This window comes from Cuculus canorus, chromosome 11 (genome assembly GCF_017976375.1).
Source record: "Cuculus canorus isolate bCucCan1 chromosome 11, bCucCan1.pri, whole genome shotgun sequence".
Taxonomy (NCBI): Eukaryota; Metazoa; Chordata; class Aves; order Cuculiformes; family Cuculidae; genus Cuculus; species Cuculus canorus.
This window is the reverse complement of record NC_071411.1, coordinates 7,700,887-7,724,810: the sequence shown is the minus strand read 5'-3', so window position 1 is coordinate 7,724,810 and position 23,924 is coordinate 7,700,887. Positions and strand designations below refer to the sequence as shown.

General features: G+C 47.3%; 2 protein-coding genes across 12 annotated transcripts in view; one reads left to right on the top strand and one right to left on the bottom strand.

Annotated features, from left to right (window-relative positions):
• Positions 1–17,173, top strand: part of SLC41A3 (solute carrier family 41 member 3) — a 29,053-nt gene extending 11,880 nt beyond the window's left edge. For 4 of the 6 annotated variants that reach the window (XM_054076232.1, XM_054076231.1, XM_009570964.2 and 1 more), the window contains 9 exons: positions 1,088–1,195; positions 2,007–2,078; positions 2,873–3,017; positions 5,095–5,241; positions 7,143–7,287; positions 7,995–8,074; positions 9,886–10,020; positions 10,815–10,963; positions 13,385–15,407. In XM_054076232.1, coding sequence (XP_053932207.1) covers positions 1,166–1,195; positions 2,007–2,078; positions 2,873–3,017; positions 5,095–5,241; positions 7,143–7,287; positions 7,995–8,074; positions 9,886–10,020; positions 10,815–10,963; positions 13,385–13,570 — 1,089 coding nt within the window. In that variant the 5' untranslated portion in view covers positions 1,088–1,165 and the 3' untranslated portion in view covers positions 13,571–15,407. Of the gene's footprint in view, positions 1–1,087; positions 1,196–2,006; positions 2,079–2,872; positions 3,018–5,094; positions 5,242–7,142; positions 7,288–7,994; positions 8,075–9,885; positions 10,021–10,814; positions 10,964–13,384; positions 15,413–15,562 lie in introns of those variants that run through there. The other 2 variants (XM_054076229.1, XM_054076235.1) reach the window with 2 other exon arrangements.
• A 5,274-nt stretch (positions 17,174–22,447) lies between these two features.
• The window catches only part of CHST13 (carbohydrate sulfotransferase 13), a 47,667-nt gene continuing 46,190 nt past the window's right edge, over positions 22,448–23,924 (bottom strand). For 4 of the 6 annotated variants that reach the window (XM_054076238.1, XM_054076239.1, XM_054076240.1 and 1 more), the window contains one exon: positions 22,452–23,728. In XM_054076238.1, coding sequence (XP_053932213.1) covers positions 22,883–23,728 — 846 coding nt within the window. In that variant the 3' untranslated portion in view covers positions 22,452–22,882. Of the gene's footprint in view, positions 23,729–23,924 lie in introns of all 6 variants that reach the window. The other 2 variants (XM_054076237.1, XM_054076236.1) reach the window with 2 other exon arrangements.

Here is a 23,924-nt window from a genome sequence, read left to right as displayed (position 1 = left end):
GGCCCAGTGCCCTGTGACAGGTAGTTGCAAGCTGGAAAATACAAGTCTACTTGTCGTACTTGTAGATTCTTGGTTTATATATCTGAATTGGACTACTGGTGGAGATAAGGATAAGTTAAAGAGACTTTTGGTCTGACTCATAGAGACTGCTGGGGTTTTTTTTTTGTGTTCTGCTCTTAGATGTTGGGCTAGTTGGTTTTACTTCACAATGGGTTGCTCTGTTTTGTGATTTCATCCTGATGTGAGCCTCTCTGGATACAGTGGGACTTTGCCAACAACCTTGAATGTACAGGGGGTGAATGAATTATGTTCCAAGGCACTGTATGATAGATAAATTAGAGAAGATGTGTTAATCAACAGAGTTTCTTAAGGTGTCAGATAATTTCTAGTGCTGCAGCTGATTCAACAGCATTGTATAGTTCAGCTATAAAAGAATAAAAGAATAAAGATACTAGCCCAGCAGTTTGGGCTTACGGGATATCTTAATTCAAAATCCTTTTCCAGCTGTGCTTAAAGCGTACTTGGTAACAAGAAGAATAAGGAACTGCCTGTGGAGAAGAGATACAAAAATCCCCTTCCCTCCCACTGCCACTCTCAGATGCTTTGTTAGAAGTTTGGTAAAAAAAAAAGACAGATGCAACTTTTGTTATTAGATCATTTCCAGATCTTTGTGTTTGTTCTTATGAGTCTGGGTAGCAACAGGTGTTCCTGTATCTAATGTCAGTACAAAGGATGGAGAGCATGCTGTATTTCATTTGGCTTGTGAACCCTAATTGTTTTTCACATTGTTCTTGGCTAATGCTAAAGGCACGTTTTAATTTGTGGCTTTCCAAACTCTTCTGCTTCCCCGAGGAAGAAAGTTCCTTCCCTGTGCTTTGCTGTGCATGAGATCAGAGAAAATATTACAAGCTAAAAATTCCTTTCTTTGCTCCCAAAATGCAACAAGCCCAGGGCAGTGTCCGCTCCCATGTTCATAGTGGACACCCGTAGAGCAGGTGGCGAGATGGGAACCCACTCCTCTTTGAAGCAATAGCGTTGGACTGGTCACCATCACAAACTGAGGTTGTTGTCCTTTGTTTTCTTCCAGCACTGGGATGTGTTTCGGACAATTACAGAAGTTTTTATCCTGGTTCCTGCCTTGGTTGGCCTGAAGGGTAATCTTGAGATGACGCTGGCATCCAGGCTCTCTACTGCTGTGAGTGTTAAGGTGGTGGTGTTGTGTGTGGGGATGGGGGGGGATTATCTGGGGACATCAGGTGATTCTGCTCTTTATATAATCACACTGCATGTATGAGACATGCCCTTTTCTGCTAAGTAGAAACTGGTGGTGTGTGAGTGTTAAAACAAGTTTTGCCCTCATTTTGTAACTGGAACACAGAATTTCCATCTGTGCTTTGAAGGTGAATTAATCCCTGGGTGGCCAGTTGCTAATATTTGGGGCCTTGTGACACATGAAGGAGACAAAGCCAGGGCTCCACAGCTGTCAGCTTCAGTATTGGATTGCTTTTGTGTGGTTGTTGATCCTTGAGAGATCCAGAGCTTCCCAGCAATGCTACCCTGGGTGGGAGCAAACCAAGGCTTCTTGAGACTTGCAGTAGCTTTTGCTACTCTGAATTTGATCTCTTCTATCTCCCTAAGCAGTTCTGTTTACTTTGGGCTGTTTGTATTGCGTGTCTTGGGAGAAATTGGAACTTGAACAAATGGGGAGAAATGGTTTAATATTTTCAGCTTTTGGGATGTGGTGGATGTGCCAACTTAATTTTTAGCTGTCTGCCCTGCAATGCCTCTGCACCTCCGTGTGTGCACCTAATGTGCCTGGGACACTGGGCTGGAATGTGATGGAGATGTGTAAAGAAGGAAGTGTGGGGAAGGCTGGGAGATGCCAACCTGCGCTAACTTCTTTCTGGCTTTAACAACCCCTTTCTCACAGGGACCGGGTGAAACTGCCTTCAGCAGCCACCTGTGCCACAGGAATCAGTTTTCAAGGTTTCTCTCTTGGTTCCTAGGCTAACACCGGACAGATGGATGATGCCCAGAAGCAATGGAAAATGGCCACCTGCAATTTAGCCCTTATCCAGGTGAGTCACTTCAGCTGGGAGAGGAGAAAGGCCCTTTCCTCTTGCTATGCTGCAGCTCAAAGGCATATGTTACCAGCAATGCTGGATCCTGAGCTGTTGATTTAGGGCAGGTATTGTCAACCGAGCCAAGCAGAGCCCAGGACTTGACCTCCAATAAAGTCCTGTGTAGCCCCAGAGCTTGTCATTTAGCTGCAAAACACATCTAGATATTCATTGCCTTTGTGGACTAAGTGAAATAATGAAAAAAACCCTGCTTTTGCAGAGGTTTCACAACAGCCCCTAGATAAAGTCTGTCATTTACTGGCAGTGTTTGGGAATCAGCCTTGGGCAGGAGGGGAGAGATGGGAGAAATGTACCTCATGTAGCTCTTTCTGCTTGTTAAAACCCAGCAACCAGCCTAGAGGTTGCATATGGCAAGGCCACAGGGCTTGCAACATGTGTCTGTGTGCTTTCCCTTATCTGCTTCCACAGCTTTCAGCTTGCTAGGAGTGCTGTGTTGATGGGGAGCCTGTATTTGTGTTGACCAGAGCTATTCCTTTGCTGATGGACTCAATGTCTTTTACCAAAATGTTATCTGCCCTTTGCAGGCCTCTAGAGTTTTTCTTCAAACTTTATCAGGATTTTAATTTTAATCTAGTGGAGCCTTAGAGGGATGCTGCTTAAATACATGAACAATAGGCATCTCTGTGAAGCTTTGCCCTCCTAGATGTGTGAAAATGCTGCAGTCTCATGGAGCCAGGACTGCCTAGAAGCAGATCTGGATGATTGCTCACCAGCTGTCTTTTGGCCCCCAGGTCCAGGCCACTGTGGTGGGTCTTCTGGCTGCCGTTGCTGCTGTGATCCTGGGAGCCATCTCCAAGGGCTCCGTGGAGCTGAGCCAGGCTGCTGTGCTGTGTGCCAGCAGTGTCACCACAGCCTTCATAGCTGCACTTTCTCTTGGTGAGTCGTTTTGGTTCCTCAGATCAAACATACAACACTCAGGTGCAGAAAAACCTGTACCTTCTGCTAGGGAGGCCCAGCTGACATCCCTTTGGTCTGGCATAAGGAGGAGGGATGCAGGAGGAATCAGTCCTGTGTCTGCTGCTTTTACCTCCTCCGCATCCTGCTTTTGCTTCTCTTCTCCCGGCATCTGTTGTTCGCTGGGTTCATCAAAATGTTCCGCTTCCCCTGACATGTGAAAAATGCCACATGCTGTGCATAGGTGCGCCTGTGCGTGCCCTCTTTCTCTGTATGTCCTGGGTGACACGTTAGTCATCTACGCTGGCCCTTTCTTGGGGAGAGTGAACAGATGCCGTGCGCAGAGCGGGATATTGAGGATCCACTAGCAGACCACTCCAGCCTGTGCTCGAGATGTACTCAGATCAGCTACTACCCTGCAGAGGACTGTGGTTTGCCTGCTGCGAGTTCTGAGTCGGGCAGTCTGCTCCCCTGGCTATTCCCCTTGCAAGGGAAACGGGATGGGGTGGACCGGTAGGAGCTGCTTTGTCACCTGAAGATGATCAGTTTGTAGGTCTGCCATACGAGGGCAGCATGACACCCCGAATAGAGGGAGCTGACAGAGCTGGGTACAGCTGTTTTCTAAATGAAAGGGACATGTTTGAGCAAACGCGTATCCTGAAGCTGGAGTCAAAGGGTGATTGTAGATGCCTTTGATGAAAAACATGGGATGAGGCAGTTGTTAAAAGAGAAAAACAGCAGTCCAGCTTTCATTAAACTCCTCCCTTCAATTTCGCTGCTCGGTGTGATACAGAGAGGCTTTGCTGTGGTACCGATACGGGCTTTCAGCTAGCATTAGTTTATTCCCTGGACATGGCTACAGGCGGCCAGTGTGTGGGTGTGCGTGATGGGAAGCTGCTATTTTTACAACCAGGGAGGGAAGCAGCATGAACTGTACTGTGGGGAGGGGACTGTGGGTGTCCAGGAGGGTTTTTGTGGAAAATGACATTTGTGAGGATGTGTTTCTGTATGAAGGATGTTGTAACAGGGAAGAGTCCACATGGCATTCCATGGGGAGAGCTGATGCTTCTGTGCACGCTCAGCTTTGGTGGGCCTGTGCGAACAGGGACAGAGAGGTTGTGAGCTGGAAGGAACCACCGTTTCTCAAGCTTTCTTTGGTGCATCCTGTCAGCCGCAGAAGGACTTTGAATAGATGTTGTCTTGTCCCAAGGCTGTCCTTACCAGTCACAGAGCAGTGGAGGTCGGCAAGGCAGGGTTTATTCTAGGTGACTCTTCCACATGGCCCCCCGGGTTCCCACAAGTGCATCAGAATTTGGGGTTTACGCTTATTAACTTAACTGGGAAAGCAAAAGTTCTTTCCTCTGTCCTTTCTAATAATTCTAAAAATCAGCTGAATTTTCCAGGTGCAGCTCAAAGCACGGGGGAAGAGAGGTGATGGCCACCTCGATAACCCCTCGACTGGAGCTGCTCACACCTTCAGCATCCACCCAGTGCAAATTAAAGCTTCCCAAAAGACTCTGGGATGTGAGGGGTCAGTCTGACAGTCAGGCTGAAAGGCTAATTCAGACTACTGTGAGGAAGCTCATTGCTCCTTGGTGGTTCAAACTCTGAGAAATTTTGGTCTAATATGGAAAATATCTCTGTGCTGTGGAATCCAGAGCAGGGGATGGCACCGGGAGGCTGCCGTGTGCCTGCTGCGTGCTTATCTATGAGTATGCTTCGTGCCTGGTCCTGCTTCAGGGCAGAAAAGATTAACTTGCTCAGGAGGGGAGCTTCTACATTTGGGCTGCCTGCTGGTATTTCCTTTGATCCCTGGAATCTGCCTGTGTGCCTCTGGGCCTTTGGTGCAGTTCAGAAGGGCAGAGTCATGCCCTTCAGGTTGGTGGATGCAAGAGGACAAATTCCTGGGGATGTCCAGTCTCCAGCTGCATGGTACCACTGCAGGCAATCTGCCTCTTGCTTTTCCCAGACCCCGCGTCCCTCTGGGAACCAGAACAGCAGCTCTGCAGTGAAATGCAGCAGGATTGGTTTTCTGATGCCTGCTCTGTGTCTTTTCTAGGTCTGGTGATGATTGGCGTGATCATTGGAGCAAGGAAAGTTGGGATCAATCCAGACAATGTCGCCACACCCATAGCGGCAAGCCTTGGAGACTTGATAACCCTTTCGCTGCTGGCGGGAATCAGCAGTACACTCTTCAAATACATAGGTACGCTCTTCAGCAGGGATTTGCAGCTCAGCAAGGGAATGATGTATCCTTGTGAAATTATTGCAGGGTTCTTACCCATTTCTGATGTGTCTCAGAACGGAGGCTATCATGCCATTGGAATAGAAAAATGACAAAGAGGCTTTTTCCAGGCAGAGCCTAAGAAACACAACTAGGATTTGTCAAAGAAATGACCAATGCCTACTCCATAGCTTTGGAACAGAAGGTTAACATGCATGACAGTCACTTTGTTCCCGCATCTGTCACTAGCCAAGCGTGACTACTTTCTGTGCATGGGTAATAGCAGGTCCTTTCTCACAAAGCTATTTCAGGCGTTTGGCATGTATGAAATATTCTTATATCTCCTCATGTGGAAGGTTGTGGATGAAGAAGGTATTGTCATCTTGGAGGGAGGCAGTGCTTCATTGTTTTATGCCCACAGGACACTGAGTAGGAGTTGTGGTTAGCTGTGCTGTGGGTTGGCAAAGACTTGGGCACCTGTTGACACCGAAAAGCTCAAAGTATGTTTTCACTGGGTGATATATGCTTGCCTGTTTCTTGTAAAGTGCTAAGCTGATTTACTGTGAGTCTAACCTATAATGGAAATAGGAAAATAGAAAGATCCAGCAAACTCAATACCATTTGAATCCCAAACTATTGCTTCAGACGGAGCAGAAGCAGTGAGGCAGCTGTTCTATTTGCATAACTCGTTCCATATGCCAGCAAGGGAAGGAGCGAGGAAGCACACACATTGTAGGGAAAGGCACACAAATCACTTCTGTCCATGACTTTTCATAAGGTTTGATAGACTCCAGTGCACATGTTTAAGAAGGAATTAATTGCTCAAACCAACAAGGAGTGGAGATAGAAGATCCAGTACAGCATCCAACCATCCATCTGTCATACAACCCTTTCATCCTAAGTGACTCCAGGTGGTAAAGTGCACTGAGACAAGAGCGGATATTTACATTGATTGCATTTCAGTGCTGACTAAAGCCTCACGTAAAGAGTGCACCTCATTTTATAAGAACCCTTGATTCATTCCAAGTAGCCTGAGGCCCTGGCACTGTCATTTTGAAAAATGCACACTTTGAGCCTGCTTCGTCTCCCAGATTACCTGCTTTGCAACCCACTGGCTTTGGCCCCAACACAGAGACCAGATGGAGAGCTTTGTTGAAGAAGCATTTTTATATCAAAAGGGTTGGCATCATCCCCATTGCTTGAAGGTGATTCTCCTGCTTCTGAGTCATGTTTATTTTCTTCTAGTGCAGCACATGTAGTTATTTTTTAATTCCTTTGCTTCTAAAGGTCACTTGAAGTTTATGCCCTTACCAAAAGGAAAAAGCACCTAATGGAACACATGTAAGCTAGCATGAAAGAAACCCTGGATCTTAACTGGCTTATACATGCAAAAGAGCATTTGTTCCTACAGAGCAGACCAGCTGCTCAGCAATTCTGCTAGCTTGCCACTGAAAGTACTTATTGCCTCTTGTTTTAGGCGAAGACTTGAGGTGTCTATGTTAAGTGTGATACAGCTCGCACACAGGAGTTTCCCCCTTGCCTTGCTGTTTGATTTCTACCCTGAAGCCAGAAATTTTGTAACTTTTTGTCTTGCTTAGTTGCAGATGGAATTGGAGACTTGCTCATCTTCAAATAAAACTTGCTTTAAATCCTGCTGATTTTCAAATAACATACTCTAGCAATGAGTTTCAGGGGTTAATTATGGATTTCTGTGGTGGAGTGAGGTAGTTGTGTGAGGAGTGTCTTGGTTCATGTGATTTTTCTGCTAATGTAACTCAGCCTGAGCAAAAGCCCTGCTGCCTTCCTTCCAGACTTAATGGAATATGGTTTTGCCATCCTGTGAAGCCATGGGCGTTTAATTCAAGATTTCTTTTCCTTACCAGATATAAAATACCTTTCTCCTCTGATCTGTGCCGTCTTCATTGTCATGATTCCTCTCTGGGTTGCTATCGCCAAACAAAGTCCTTCCCTTGCCGAAGTCCTGAAATCTGGATGGCAGCCGGTCATTGTTGCAATGAGCATCAGCAGGTAAACTGAGGAACTGTTGCTGAGCCCTCGTGTATATACATGCTGCAGAGACACCCCATACTCATTTGGAAAGCCATCAGAAGGTAAAATGGAAGGGACAGCAGAAGGGCATTTTTCCAGTGCTTCTCATCCATTGGTGGCCTTCCAACAGGCTGTGAGATAGCAGATAAGGAGATCACAAAAGACTGGAAAAAGCAAATCATCATTTTAAGTCTCACTCGCATACCCGTGCACCATGGAGGTGAAAGCCAGGAAACCAGAAAGGGGGATGATGACCATCATGAATAGTCAGACTTCAACCTCATTTTTATCCATCTGTAAAGGCTGAAGACATGTGAAAGTAGAGCCATTCCCCCTGTGCTACGTCTTTCAGACCCAACTGAGATCTGGGAGACAATTGAAAAAACTTCTAAGACTAGTATGTAAGTGTAGTAAAACTTTTGGGGAGGATGATAAAGCTTCCCCGGCTACTAAATTTTGCTCAAGGGTGGGCAAGGAGGTCTTCCTGACCTCACAATCCAATTAACAAAAGCTGTAAGGATGTCTACTGGTGAAAACTGAGCTGTAGAAGGAATGAATGGGCAATAGTCCAGCCCTGGCAATGGGGAAGAAGCAGAAACTCATCTCAGTGTGCTATTTTCACAAGCATAGGATTTGCCCTGGGAAAAGAGATCGATCCACCCTCATGGCCTTTCCTTTTTTAACAGCATCGGAGGGCTCATCTTGGACAAAACCGTTACTGACCCAAACTTTGAAGGCATGGCAGTTTTCACACCTGTGATTAATGGTAGGTTGGACAGACGGGGGTTATATGCATGCTTTTATTTGTACCTTCCCCTCCTTCCCAAGGGTTGTGGTATCCACTGTTGCCCTTGCACAGAAGTCTGTGTTCAAGACCCTATTCCCGTCATGAGTGGAAGTGAAGCTGCCGGTTCCCATTACATCCCTACTTACTCATATCTTGAAGTGTCTCTGGAGCAAAATAGCAGGCAGGGCTGAAAACTACTGGCAGAGCTGCGGGAAAAGTTATCAGCATCTGATAGTTTTCTCTGAAAACTATGTTGACACCTTTACTTGCATAACATCAGACGTACTGAGGATGTCACAATAAATCCATTTTCCCCGTCTCTCTCCACTCAGCAATTTGACCTGTGTAATCATCCCCTATTCAGATTGTTGATAAAGATTAGCATATTAAGGTTATGTATACATATACATATATGTATGCACACAAAAAAAGATTACAGATATGCATTATATGTAGGGATTTTTAATATATATATATATATACATATATATATATATACACACATCTCTCTCAACATCTTTTGTGTGAGTTGAAGCCTCACAGTACTTTTGTACACAGCATATCAGTACAAACTGCTGGGGATCCTGCCATTGCTGAGGAGCCACTGGGTTAATTTTCTGCTATTGAATGTTTTTGCAGGACAGGGCCATTCCAGGGGAAACCCATGTTCCTAGGACAGGCTTGGCCTCATGCCACCTTCAAAGCATGATGTCCTCTTGCAGTGTCAGTGGGTGACACCCATCTGTCACCTTACTGGATCTGCATAAAGACAGCCACCTCGCTGACAAACCTTTTCCAGCATAGTTAGCCAAAGAACCTGATTAGGACAGGATGTCAGCAGCAATTTGGTTGAACAGTGATTGACATAGACGTCAGCCTGTAGGCGCAGGCAACAGGTTTGGCAGAGCTGGTGGCAGAGTTATGCAGTGCTCCCTGTCTGTGCACAGGAGCTCTTCACTTTGCATGTGCAGTGGAGTCCTGCAAAGCATGGGAGTGGACGATTCAGAAAGCTCCCATCGTGAACTACGTTGAACTAGTATTTTCACTTTGATTCCACTCTGGCAATCTCACATTTAATGATAAAGCATTTCCTTTCAAGGAAGGGAAAACACAAGAAGCCTGTAGGATCTGCCTCACTGTTTTCTTTTCTGTGGCATTTCTACCCTGCAAATACTCAGGGTAGTTTTCTGCTGGAAAACATAGCTGCTTTTTCATGTTTCCTAGAATTAATCAGTCTGTAAGGAATTAGTTGTCTTTAATTACCTAATGTATTTGGGCTCTGATTCATTCTTATATGACTCCTTTTCTTTTAACACGTGTTAGATGCCTTCAGACAGACACATAATCACTCTCTGTGATGTTTGTTGTCTTTTAAACAGTAATGGCTCTCTGGGTGAACATATCCAAGAAGTGGCTGTAAGCAGCATCTGCCATTGCTTGCACTGCTCTCTCCAGGTGTTGCTTACAGACTGCGTCAAACTAGGTGCCATTGCATCATCTTCAGGGGCCACGTGGCATTTACAGCCAGTGCTGGGAAGCAAGGGAAAACATTTCCAATAAATCAGTCAGAGGGAGACAATCACTGGAGCCTTCCTGATTTTTAAGAGCCTTTCTGCCAAGTGAATAGCACAGTGTCATCATGACATGTGGTATCAGGTTTTCTCTTTCTCACTGCTGATCTCAATGAGCTTGTAAGTGAATGCAGATTGACTCACCTTAAGCTAGTTTTAGACTGGTGGTTCCTGCTGCAGTGAAGGCGGTTTACAGTTTACTGTGTTTTGTCCTCATAGGTGTTGGAGGGAATCTGGTCGCTATCCAGGCCAGCCGTATTTCCACGTTCCTGCACTTCTGGAGCATGCCTGGAGTTTTGCCATACAAGATGAGGCAGAATTGGCCCAACCCATGCACCACATTCTTCTCATCAGGTAGACCTTGAACCCTAGGTGTCCGTGTCTCAAGGCCTGTCATCACAGATAGCTCCTTTATCAAGCCTGGTTGGCGGAGGACTAGGTGGGTTTCAAAGGCAGAACTCCCTTGTCCCCTTTCAGGGAAGGTATTCGGATTGGAAAGGAAACATCTTTGTAGTGGGCAGCTTGAAAGAAAGCTTGTGGTGTAGTTGCTCACTGGCATTCAAAGCAACTGGCCTTCAGAGAGCACTGAAGAAAGTAATTGAAAAAAAATCTCAGATTTGATCTAATAGAAAGTGATTTTAACCATGGTCAGCCTGGAGTCATCACCTGTGGAGAGAGGGGTGAATAACCTTGTTGAAAATCAGCAATTCTTCCATCTTCAGCAATGGATAAAGCTAAGCATCAGCAAAACTAGATTTGAGTCTGTTGTGTTTTTACATTGCAGATTCCTCTTGATTTTCCCTGCTAGGTTGGGAGTTACTACTAAAACGAACTAAGAACTGGGGAGTCTGTTGCAGCAAGGCAGAGCAGAATCAGTGGGAGGCAGAGAGCAGCCGATATGAGTGTTTGGACAAAGTGGAGTGGAACAGTGCGGAACATGTATTTGGCACACAGTTTCAGTGCTAGACAAAGCTGCTAGGCTGATACTGCAGATGCTCCACATTGCTGCGTGATCTAGAAAAGGCATTAGCAATGTGGTTGGTGGGAGGGGACAGTCCCAAGTCTATGCATTAAAATATGTCACTGCGTCTTGTCCTCCCACTGTCTGAAGCTGCTGTCATTGCCATTTCTGTCTGTGTCCTCTGCAGAGGTGAATTCCAAGTCAGCCCGAGTCCTGTTCCTCCTGGTTATCCCAGGGCACCTCGTGTTCCTCTACACCATCCATCTGCTGCAGGGAGGCCACACATCTCTGTCGTTCACCTTTGTGATGTTCTATCTGACTGCTGCTTTGCTGCAGGTAAACCTCAAACTCTCATCCAAAATAACCTCTCAGATACTGTGAAAACGAAGCAGTTTCCAGGTTTAACAGGAGCTACGGTAAAACTTCCAACAGCAGCTCACATTTCCAGTCATTTCAGGTGTGCTTCCTACCAAGCATCGTGTAGGTTGTGTGCGTCCAGTAATACTTCACCCAAATTGCCGGGGTCTGGTTTCCCATGTGAGCACGGCTGTCCTTAAGGGTGAGCAAGAGATTAGACATTAGAAGAGGAACAAGTTATCATCATCCGCTGAGCTGCAGTAGATGTGCAGAAACGCACTCAGCAAGGAGGTCTTTCTTGCTGTTGGTGGTACTTTGTTTTGCCCTGTTCACTTCTTGAGTCTCTAAGCCTCAACAATTTTCAGACTGCCACTGGTCATCCCAGTAAAGGGAAAGTGAGAACCCCAGCCAGCAGGTTTCCATGCTTGTTTTGGAAAAACTGGTTTCGCACATCATAGTGAAGACCTAAGGATTCCTCTGGGCAAGGCCATAAGGGTCAAAAGTGAAGTGAAAACCCAAGCCTGAGAAGTTCACCTTCAAAAGTAGAAGTTCTGGGTAGGCACTGGGTAGTTCATCCAGTTTATTCTGCCTGTTCCATTTGTTGGTTCGCCTGCCTCGTAAACTCACTCAGAAATGCATACGGCTCTTGCTTGAACTCACAGAGGCTCTGACTTTACTTGCCCTTTTAAATGTGATTCATTACTTTGCAGGGTGAGGTAGCTGATTTCTTGCTTTGCCTTACAAGCAGCCTTGTGTCTGTGGGTGAATTCCTTGCATGTGTAAACAATTGTTTTCTCTCGACCTTTGCACAACCCTAAGCCCAGCAGCACAGCCAGAGTTGTAAAGGAAAATATTTATTCTTCTCTTTATGCATCGAGGTAACTCCTCAACCAGAGCCAAGCATGAAAATACGCAGAATAAATGACAATGTAAAGAGCAGAATCCCAGCAACGCCATTGACCCTGAAAAATTCCCATGGAAGCCAGTAGAGGAGAATATGTTCAGCCTGGTTCTTTCTTTCCCTCCATAAAGACAGACAGAAAAAATGAGAGGGAAAAGTTCAGGTCAGCTGTAGGAAGCCCAAAGAGAAAGATCAGAGGCCAGAAAACATGACCTCGGAGGAATGATTGAATGGACTGGGGTTAGTGAGTCCAGAGAGGAGAGGCTTGAGAAAATCTGGTTAACAGCCTTTAAGCTACCCAGCTTCTGTAGGGAGGGACAGAATAACATTTTCTCTGTGGTCACTAGGGATGAAACATGAAATCATGGGTTTCAAATGGAAAAAAGCAGATTTATGTTAGACCTTGGGAAAAAAAAGAACAGAAAAAAAGAAAAGAGCCATGGGAACGATTTCTTAAAGTCTGGTGTCTCCATCTTTGAGGGTTGTTTAGCACAGGTTAAACAAATGACCATCAGGAAAGATGTGGGCACATTTGATCGCGTATTGAGGCAGAAGAATGGTCTATATAAAACTCTAGAGTTTCCATCCAGCTTTAGTTGCTGTGATTCTGTTGATTAATTTGCTTCCCCCAACTCTCCTCTCCTCTCTTCCCTCACCCAGCTTGCAGTTTTCACCTTTAGAAATGCTGCCTCTGGCTTTGGTTCCTGTTGTGCTGCAGTCTCCCATGGAGGGACCACCAGATGTGGGGTGCAAATTCTCTCTCCCTTCTTAATTCAATTAACTAGACAGTCTTTAATCTTTAACCAAAGTATTTTTTTCCCTCCATCTGTTTATCAGAATCAGGAATGAAATAGGAATTAAAAGAAATCACAACAAAGATTTTAAAACTGTTGAGATAAAAAAAAAGAAATTATTTTCTTTTTTTAACATATCAGTGCTGCTTGGGATAACTTTGATGTAAAAACTGCCTCAAACTCCAGTTATACACTGAGACTTTGGGGAAAAACAAAGTAGATGCAATTTGAATTTCTCATGGTGAAAAGAAGGATGAAGAATTAAAAATCTGGCTAAACTTGCCCTTTGGAGTTGCCTACATGTTCACAGCAGCCCAGTTTCTGGTGGAGCGCTCTCATTCATGGCACAGGAAGTGGGAACTGTACCTTTGGGAGAATCTTTTGGTGTGGCCAGACTCCCATATGGGGCCCTGTGATGCTGATGAGCAGTTCAAGCATAGTCCCCACCGTTGTGGCTGTCAGCATGGGGCTGTGGCATCACGGGTGCTGCCAGGCAGCGCAGCGCCCAATGGCAAGAGCCAGCCATACCTACCCTAGTGCAGCTCCATCTCGCTGTTTCGGTTCTCTGGGGAAGGTGTTAACTCTCGGTGATCCCTGTTAGATCTGGTGCCTTGGCGTGGCCATGGCATTTTGTCTGTGAGCTGAGGGAGACGGTGCGTTACCTTCTTGCTGCCTCACGTCAGGGCCTGTCTTGCCTCTCCTCAGGTGGGGATCCTGCTCTACGTGGCTGACCTAATTGTGCGCCTGATGTGGAGGAAGGCACTGGATCCAGATAATTTCTCCATCCCCTACCTCACTGCCTTGGGAGATCTCCTGGGCACCGGGTTCCTTGCCATCTGTTTCCGCCTAGTTTGGTTTGTCCATGGTGCAGACATGAACCTGGGGAACTGAGAGACCATAAGCTGCTCCACATCACTTGTGCGACACGGTGCTTTCCTCTGGGACAACAGGGTACTTGGCAATGAGCTCTGGGTCACCTGGCTGGATTGGGACTCCCCTGCCGCCCCCATCAACTCATCCCTCCTCCCCGTTGTGCCTTACAGCTGGGCTTGCCCACCCCGACGAATCAGCACCCACAAACTTGTGCCCTTGCAAGCGAGCAAGCTGGTTTTAAGCAGTACCCACTGCTCACAGCTGCGCCCAGCAAACAAGGTATTAGGGAGCATTTGGGCCATTTGTAATGAATGAGGATTTTGATCTGTTTAAGCCCCTAGCACCAAGACAGCCTGAGACGCTGCTCCAAAGCCTGATGAAGTCACTGCATCCAATCCCGCAAGTGGATGTTGCAACCTCTCCATTTCCCATCAAGGGCAATTCTTTATTCGCCCCACTTTTCTCTCCCGTCATGTCCTCGGAGGAGGAGAGCGACTAGGTCTTTCAACTTGTCTCCTTTTCATCTCTCAGATGCTCAGGATCTGATGCAGTGAGCTCATCGCTGGCTTGCGCCAACTGGAAGGTTATCTAGGGATACCACCTACCTGCCCTGGCAACGTCATTGTTGTCTGACCGACAAGCTGGATTGATTGCATTTTGGGGGTAGGAGGGTTTGTTTTTACGGTTTATGAAACGTCCAGTAGTTAAAATGTTTATAGAAACACACACACAAATAAAGTGGTTAAAAAAAAGGTAATGCTGTGGGTTTGGGGCTTGTTTCTTCTTGCCATGGCTCTACCTGTTTCTAGTTCAAACTTGTCAGGTAGAACTTCTTGCTTGCTTCTTTCTCATCCTTTAAGGGCTGGACAACATAATTTTAATAGAGTTTCAGGAAAATCCAAGCCAAGAGCAGCCTTTTGCAACCCACATGCTTCATGTTAGAATTAAAGCCATTCCCTCTCCCACAGCTGCCATCCACTCACTAACAGTTGCTTAATGATGAGTCCAGAATCTGTGTACGCACATAAAGACCATGTTGGGCTGGGTAAGGATTCGGCAAATGACTCCTTAGGTCCTTGCAATCAGGGTGGCTATCTCATCCTACCAGGAACATGTCAGGGAGGCTTGTGGGGCTGAAAGCAGCAAATTCTCAGTGAAATCGAAGAAGCAGTAGGATCTGCCAGATAATAAGGTGCCCAAGAGTCAGGAGTTGAGGATGTGGATTAAACTTCTGAAAAATGCCACTGGGCCTTGACTTTAATAATTATCTGCATTTGTATGTGTTGGAGGAGGGAAAGGGAGAGGTCAGGTCCCCAGACTGCTGGCAGACAGATGCCTGGTAAACACTTATATTGGAGATGTGTTGGGTGCCTACTGGCCTTGGGTGTTTCTTTGCTCCTGGTGCTGTTCCAGTCTACCAGAACGGCTGCAAAGCTAAGGTCCCTGCATGAAATCAACACGAGGCTGAAGGTTCCTAATACCAAAAGCTCTGAGCTGACACTCATGAAGAAAAGCACTCCCAGAAAAAAATACAAGCTGTTTCTTTCCCCCTCTCCAAGCCTCCTCTTCCTTTTTTGTTATGATGGATAAATTCCCCCATGCTGGCTGAGCTGGAGGGTGTTGTGCACACCAGCTTCATGGTGGGGGAGATTTCAGCATGCGAGGCACATGCTTTCCCCCGTCTTGGGCCTCGCTGCTTTATCTCTCGCTGCAGCCTGTGTGCTGTTAGCTCCGCTCGGCTGCGCTGCTGTTGACCCCAAGCACCCACGTGTGATAATTGCAGCAGCAGCAGCTGTGGGGGCTCGTGGGGAAAGCAAAGCGTCTGATTGCTGGTCCCAGTTTGAGGTGGCTGCATTAGGAGATACGTACGTAAGTATTTTAATAACTTGAGCTTAGCATTTTATTTTGTAAACCTTTATTAGCTCCAGTTTGGCACTGACTTTAGCAGTCCTGGCAAATAACTCCTTCTGCCTCAACACCACCTTTTCTCCTCTTGCTGCATGTTCCCAGTGCCTTGGAGAGGTCCTCTCCAGACCCTGATGCTTTTGCTGCTGACGTAAATCAGGTAAGCTTAGTCCTAAGGCAAGGGTGGTCCTCAAAGCCAAGCTGCTGAGGACAATGCAGCGCTCTGCAGGGTCCCAGACGTGTTGAACTCCTTCTATTAATAGCACGGATTTGCCCTTGTTCCCCTCCAGTCCCTCAAAAGCCCGAGACTGAAGCTGATAGCTGGTGCAGACTGCCAGGGACCACAGTCGCTGTCCTCCAGTATGAATTCCCAGTGCCCAACAGACAGCTGCTCCTCAGCCATATGATTCCAACAAAGCCCTGGCACTGGTGCATGCCTTCATCAGGGGATTTCTGGGCAGAGCTTGGCTTGTTCTGGTTGTCACTGTTGACAGAGGACACGGATGGGAACACGTAATGGATGCCATCTGTGTCCTACTTGTGGGGCTCAGCTGGGTCAGAGTGACCTATGCTGCACCTTGCTGGGCTGGGGGTTCCCCCCTTGCAGGAGGTGGGGGGCTAACGTGGGTAGATTATAAAGGGTACCCCTTGGTGGACAGCCAAGCGTCAGCCTCATGCCCATGCACTTAGTGCAGGGAACACGCTTAAGACTGAAATTGCTTCCAGTCTCAAGAGAAATGATATAACAAAAGGAAATGGTTTCAATAAAAGGGGATTTTTTTTCCTTTTCTTTTTTTTTTAAGGGCAGTGAAAGGCTAATTATTTGGCTGTTCAGCCTGTTTACTCTTTCTTCCTTTTCTTTCTTTCCCTGTGCAAATAAGAAAGGGCCTTTGCTTACAAAGGTTACATGTAACCCTGCAGCATAGCTTGGATCAGTGTTTCATCTCCATCTGAACCTGCTCCTCCAAGAAAGTGCCCACAGCCCTTCCAGTGAGCGGGCAGAGCTGCTCCCTCCCCCTGGCACCAGCTGCCTCAGTGGCACCGAGCCGTTGTCCCCCTGCCCTCCCCTTAAAAGCAGAGATTTGGTGCTTAAATGCCTGCAGGATCCTCAGCTTTCAAGCGCTTTCAGCACATCACAGCCAAGCTCTGTGTGGTTTTATGCTCCCTGTCGTGTTGCATTGGAGTGATTTTGTTGGGGAGGAGATTTGGGGAAGGGGCTTCTTTCCTCCCTTTTCCTTCACAAAATTCACATAGCTTCAGAGCAAACTTCTGTGGGTAGCAGAGCCCAGATGGGGTGCGGACATTTCACCGTGATTTCTATCTTTAATCTAACCCAGCAGGAAACTCCATACCAGCAAGGGGCCTGGCTTCTGCTGCTGTGTCGGTGTCGTTACTGTGCCCAGCTTTTCACTGGTTTGTAGCCATCCTGCCACAGGTGCCAGCTCCTCTGTTTGAGCTGATAGTGACTTTTATTTGTATTTATTCCTCACAGCTCCCAGATAAGCAACTTCCTCATAAAAAAGAGGAGGTGGCAGAAGAGAGCTCTGTTGGTGCTCCTCTTTAGTTCTTGGCTGCTGACCTGCTCATTGCTCAGTGCTTGACCTGGACTGAGAAACCCATCAAATGCTACAAGATTCTAGTCAAAGGCCTTCCATCTTTACCTCATTCTAATTTCTTGGGGGAAGTAGAGCAAATACAGATTGTCGGCAGAAGAATGAGACTCCTCCAAGCCCTGTGCAGCCACCAGCCAGCTGATCCAGGCTGTAGGAGGATGCAGTGAGAAGATGTAAAATTTAGGGGGGTTAATCTTCCTTGGTTTTCCTTCATACTGTATTAGCAGCAAGGTTTAGACTCGCTCTTGAGGTCAGCCACTAGTTGTCCCCAAATAAATGAAATCTCAGGTTCACATCAGTGCTATGGGATGGCATCAAGGAAGGACATGGGAGGCTGGGAGAGGGTGGGCGCCTGCCCTGCACCACCATGGGGCCCATGTGTTGAGGAGCTGCATGTTGGGTGGCTGCTGGGACCTCCGGCAGATCCCAGCTGCATCAGGGAGGAAGGTCAGTCAGAGGCTCCTTCATTCCTAATTGGAGAAGGGTTTCTCTTTGCAATCAAAGAAGGGGCTGTCACCAGCCATGGAGGTGAGAGCAGGGCTTTGTCTTCAGGGATAGTTAGAGTATTTATTTTCCTCCCCATCCAGCTTCTACTCACTGCCTCTGTCCTAATACAGTACTTTTCCAGAAACTCTACTTTGTGCAAGATGCAACATTCTTAGCAGGGACAAGTGAAGCGCCAGCCAGCAAACACAAGCAAGTCTGAAAAGCCTCCTTCATGTGCAACACTGCTTCCAAGACATACTTGAAGGCACATTTTTTTTCCCCCTTTTCAACAAAGGTCTATTTAATCCTCCGAATGCTAAACAACCCAATCTGTGGTGCACAGCAAGCTCTGGAAGGAAACATCCCTATTGCTGAAACTTGGTTTTGCTCTGCTGGAAGGAGAAAGTCAACAGTTTCACATGGGCAACCAGAGATGGGGCTGGTGGCTTCATAGCATGAAATACTCACAGCACAGGCACACTACGCTCCGAAGGCTGCTAGTGGCATTTAGAGGAAGGGGACAGGTTACTATTAGCTGCTAAGCCACATTGGACTGTGGCAAGGCTCAGTGTTGCAGGAAGAGAAGGTACTGCCTCTTGAATGGTGATGTGTGCATGTGTTTATATAAATACGATGATGTACACACCCATGCATATGCAGACCTACATAGACCAGATGGCTATTAACTACTGCAATCAATCATATACAAATATAATCACTCTATTAAACATATGATATGAAAATATAGTAAAATAAATATAATAAAAATGCTGTTTAATTATTCTTGCAATATATGAATTATACACATATATCACACATAATACATACATTATTACCTATAAATATTTCAATTACTTGCAATACTTATTTCATACATGAGAATATAATCGTTATTTACACTGTATATGTGTGCACACATGCTCATATAAAATGAGTTCCTATTTGCTTTTTGCCCCCCTGCTGTTCCGATAGCTCCATGGCAGTTCCCACGCCTTGCACTGAACCCCAGGGCCAATCTCACTCACTCTTTTCCTCAAGCCTCGGAACCTGAGAACAGGATGGGACCCCCATGATACCAGCAGCCTCCAAGGGGCTGGGGGACATGGTCTGCAGTTCGGCTGGGGCTGGCAGGGCAGGAGCCGGCCCCTAAACCCCTCACTGAGTGCACCCATGGTGTACTTGCCCGATATTGGCTGCACGACACAGACACTCTGCAGCTCAGAAGTCTGAATGCTACTTCATGTGGAAACAGCCATAGTTTGTTTCTTTAATGATTTATTTCTAATAGGCAAGGAGGGTTTAAATAGAGTTTGCAAGGTTATTCGTTCCTTGAAGCTGAGCTGTATGCGATTGTCGTTTTTTACTTGGATTTTTCTGTCTTTGGGTTCCTGTTGCTGACCCAGGGTGACCTTGGCAGCGCTGCCTGGGGTGGCTCTCCCTCAGGCACTGTGGTCCTCCAGCCCCAACCCATTGCTGCTGAAGTGGCACCGAGGACTCCAGCCCGTGCAGAGAAAGGTGCTGCCTGGTCCGTGCACCCCAGCAGATGAGTTGCTCGGTTATGGGGTAGGCATCTAATTGCAGCCACGCTTGCTTGGGTGCCTCTGCTCCGTTTGGTAGGATCGATCGGTGCACTTGGTGCAGTGGGAACACCCCAGTGCTCTCACCCGTCTCCTTTGGCAGCCACCAGCATCCTTGGCTTTGCTGCGGGAGGTCCCCTCCTTGTCCCCCCCGCCCAGCTGCTCCTGGCATGCCAGGGGTGTGGGAGCTCAGTTGATGACCACACTTACCTCTGGGCACCAGCCCTGCAGGTTCATTTCCCTGCGGAAATACCAAGTTGGATTTTTTTTTGTTCTACTGGAAGAAGAAACTCAACAGCTTCATATGGGGCAATGGAGATGGGGCTCCATAGCACAAAATACATTCCAGGTAAATTGTTGGGATTATCCCTTTGCTCTTTCACCAGGTCACAGCAGCTGTGCTCATTCCTGGTGGGATGGTTGGTCTTGTTCTCACCTTGTTGGTCACAGGGCTGCTCAAGAAGAGTCTTCACCTCCACTTGTCATTGAACCTTGGCCAAAATGCAGCACAGTACATGGTGCGTGGCCCCGCAGGGCAGCTCCACCAAAGCCCCAATACCACTAAGAAACAGGGCTGTGTTTTGGTTCCATTTGGGATCCTAGCAGTGCATTCATGTCCTTCATCACCAGGTCAACATCTTCCTCTTGGAAACACTCCCTGCTCAGCAGGATGCTTGGGAAAGGCCAAGGGGATAAGATTGCTCCATCCTCCTTGGGAGCAATCCCCAGGAATCTCCTTGCTTTTCAATCCCTTGTTGCATATCAGACACTACTACATTCCCAGTCCCATGTAGAGGAGAAAACCAAATCCAATTACACTTCAGAGTTGGCCTAGATTACCTTGATGTTTTCTCACCTGGCAAGAAAAACGGATGCAGTGAATCAGCTAAAAAAGAACCTCAAATAACCCAAACCCCAACCAGTAGCCTCTCAGAGAAAATGTTCCCAGCACCCTCAAGAAATTAAAATGCCTGTAGTTGGAATCACCAGTCACACGGTGTCCTCATAACTCCGTTTTGCTCCAGCCTTGTAGCGTTTTTTGGGGCTGCTGGGGCTGCTGCTGGGCTTTGGCACAGGCAAAGCCTTTCCAGCCTCGGAAAGCTCCAGCCCAGGCTGAAGGCAGTTGCTTCAAACACACAAAGTGGCTATTTTCTGTTTGCACGGACATGTTTTTGGAAAGAATTATTTAGGTAGGGGGAAAGCCAAGGATATGACCTAAATGGGTTGGATTGTGGCTGGTGGTTGGGTTTGGGTTTTTGGTTTTTTTTTCAGCCAAAGCTCAAAGGTGAGTGTTTCCAAAGGTCCTACGTGACCCAAAAGATGCCCGGATACAGACCAGCTCCCAGCAGAACACAGCCCTTAGGAGACCATGGCTGGGGCTGGAGGGCTGCATTCGCCCCGTAGTCGTGTGGCTTTGCTGTTGTTTGGGGCACTGGGTAAGGTGTGATGGGGATGGGGACAGGCCACCGACCAAATAGCTATGGCAACTGAGACCACCTCCAAATTGCCACCATCACTTGCCAGGGAGTTTAGAAACCAGCTGGCTAAAAGACAAAGTCCAGTGTGTGCTGCTCCCTCGCTTTCACTCCAAAGAGGCTCCGAACCAGCCATGTATTGCTTGAACACACCCAGAGAGCACAAAGGGGAGAGGGTCTGCGTCCTTGCCACTCACTGTGCCACCAGCTCTTCAGAACCACCTGCAGGGAACAATATTTAGGAAAAAGAAAGAAAAAGAAATCCATCCAAAAAAATCCATCCCTTTGTGACGCTGACTCTGACACCAAATTATGATTCATGACCAAAAGCAATGAAAGATCTTGTGGTGACTTGAACAATCTTTTTTTTCCACGCAGAGGGAGTGCTAAGCAGGGAACACGAGACTCCTGAGAAAGCAAGAGGAATGCACTCCAAGCCTGAACACTGCAGATGAAATTTGTTGCATCACATAATCTGGTTTTGTGCTGGGAGTTCAGATTTGGAATGTAAGTCATAATGCCAGGATCACTAGCAATTTTATTTACTTTTCTCTTTTTCATTGCTTTGCTAAACCCAGTGTCCAAATGCAGCAACCAAGGAGGTAGCGTCAGCACATCATAGGTGCTGATCAGAGGCAGAGAGCAAAAAGGTTAAGATACAACAGCTGAAAGTTGTTAAATGAAAAAATTATTTTTTAAAAGAGTCTGAGAGCACTGGGGTTTATAGAACCTTCCATTGTATTGTCCTAATAAGTAAGTGCTCACATCCAAGCCAGCAGATACACTCTACAGCAAATTCTATTACTGGCGTGTTTATTTACAAAGGCAGCGAGAAAACCAAAGCCAAACAGAAAAGAGAAAAGACAGAAACACAGCTCCTTGAATTGTTTTTCATTTAAAATCTTAGAACTGCGTTTGTCATTTTCTTTTGTGTTTCACCTCCTTCTCCCCATTTCTTCTTCAAGGAATGAAGTGTCCAAAGCCAGCCAGGCAAAGGAAAAATATCCTCTAGGTGTCTCTGTCCCCATTTTTATTCTCAATTTTCTCTCATACACTCAACAATTGCATCCACACAGACACACACACAGACACACTGTTCTTCTCCAGCCTTCCCAGTGCAGCATCACTTTTTGTTACCACAGCGATCTCCCACATCCCATCAGTGCTCCCTGAAGCACTTTATAACTCAGACCTGCCTCAGCACCTTTCTCCCTCCCCTAGTGCCATACGGCCACCCCATGTGGGAGGCAGCAGCCGTGCCTGGGAGCAGCACACGGTGACAAGGGATGAGAAGCCAGCACGGCCAGCTGGGTCCCACCAGTCCAGCGAGGCCATGGGCAGGACACTGTGGACAATGTGATTTATCTCAGCAGACACCTGCACCTGTGCTGTACATATAGCTTTGCAAAACAGCTATCACCTGCTCTTAAAAAACAGGAGGTGTGGAGCCTGGATTCACTGGATCTGACCAGAAATCCAGAGACATGCAGACATGGGCACTGAGCGCTCTGATGTTGTAGTTCAGGAGAAAGCACTGTGTCTCCGTCAGCTCAGACCTGCTGCAAACCTGCTCCCCTCTCTCTTTGGCATATTTTGCATCCCAAACAAGAGCACATGGAAGACGAGAAACAAAAAAAAAGCATTCCAGGCTTTGTCATGGAAAAATGCATGGTCATACTAAAACACCACTGCCTTCCCCAGCAAGGGGGGGATGGTGTGGGAAGCTGGGGGAGTACAGAGGAGAACAAGGCAAAAAGAAAAGGTGACAGCAATTTTAAACATAAGGAAAAATTGACATTAAATTATTGCTTTATTTCTGGTTCTATGCAAGTCTCTGACACACCGCACCATGCCCCGCCCTGAGACGCCATGTCTGCCCCCAAACAGCCCAGTAAGGAGGAGAAAGACCTTAAGGGATCCTGCCCAAAAAAAGGAGCCTTCCCAAGACTTAGATCTACAGAGAAGTCTCTTAGTTAAAAGAAAGTCCCCAGCCAAGGCAAACCCTCCCACCCAGCACTGTCCGGTCCCAACACCATCCCCCGTAGATGTTGAAGGGTGGGAGGGAAAGGGAAGGAAAAGCTCCAGCCTCAGTGTTTTGAGAGAAGTCCTCCATCCAAACCATGCATTAACGAGGCATCAGGATGTGGAGCACACTGTAATGGGAAGGGCACAGGGAAAGATCAATCAAGAGATGAGCACAGGGTGGGAGGAGAGGAATTGTGGCAAGATGGAGAGTTACCCAGCTCTCCTTTGCCTCTCCTCCCAGCCCCTACCTCATCGGATGCGGAGGTACGAGGGGATGGAGTAATTGAAAAGCAAGTAGTCCATTTTGTATAAATTAAAGAGTCTCCTTTGGTAGAAGGGGCTAATGTCCTGGAAGAACTGGGCTGTCATATCATCTGTCGTCCTACTGGTCTTGGATGAAGATGGGAACTTGACGCTCGTGTCAGCCCCAACCAGCTGGAGGATATAGTTGGCATCTTCGGCCAAGGTCTCATACTTGCCCACCACGTCGTAGTGGACGATGCAGGGGTGGCAGAGGGAGTGCACCCGCTCCCAGTGCTCGTTGAAGGGCTCCTCCCGCTGTGTCCGTGGATCCAGCAGGTAGTAGACAAACTCCTCAAAACGCACATCGTCCCCACGCTCCAATGCTCTGTCACTGGGCTCCTGCCGGTGCCGCCGGATGATCTTGGTCCCGTAGCGCTTGTGGAAGGCCGTGTTGTAGCTGCGGGTGAACTTGTTGCGGTACGCCGAGACCAGGCGTTCGAAGGGCTCCCGCACGAAGATAAACTTGAGGTAGCTGCGCAGGCGGTGGTTGATCTCGGGGACGCTGTACTCGGAGAGTGTGCGCAGGTTGGATGAGACATGGGCCTCATTGGCAGGGATTTCCAGTGGGTCCCGGTACTTGCCTTGCCCTGTCAGGACCATCATCACCCGCTTCCAGTTAGTGCAGGCCACTTTGGGCACATAGCAGTAGAGTAGCCCATGAGTGTCATCCACCACCAAGTGCCGCAAGTCATCAGACCGCAGGAGACGTCGCTTGCGGGTGTAACGGTTGCAGATGTTGCTCAACAGCTCCCGTCTCTGCTGGTGAACTGCCTGCAGTGATGACTGCTCAAACTGGGGAGAGAAAAGAAAAAGAGATGGTCACTAGCTTGCCCAAGCTGATCATGGACTACACACACACCTGGCCCACAACTGTCTCCATTCCCTCCCCTTTCCTGAGTTTGGCAGTCACCCATGTGAGATTTCTGGGGCCAGCATTGACTTTGAACTCAGCTTTCTTTGGTACATTTAATCCTCAGACATGTTGGGG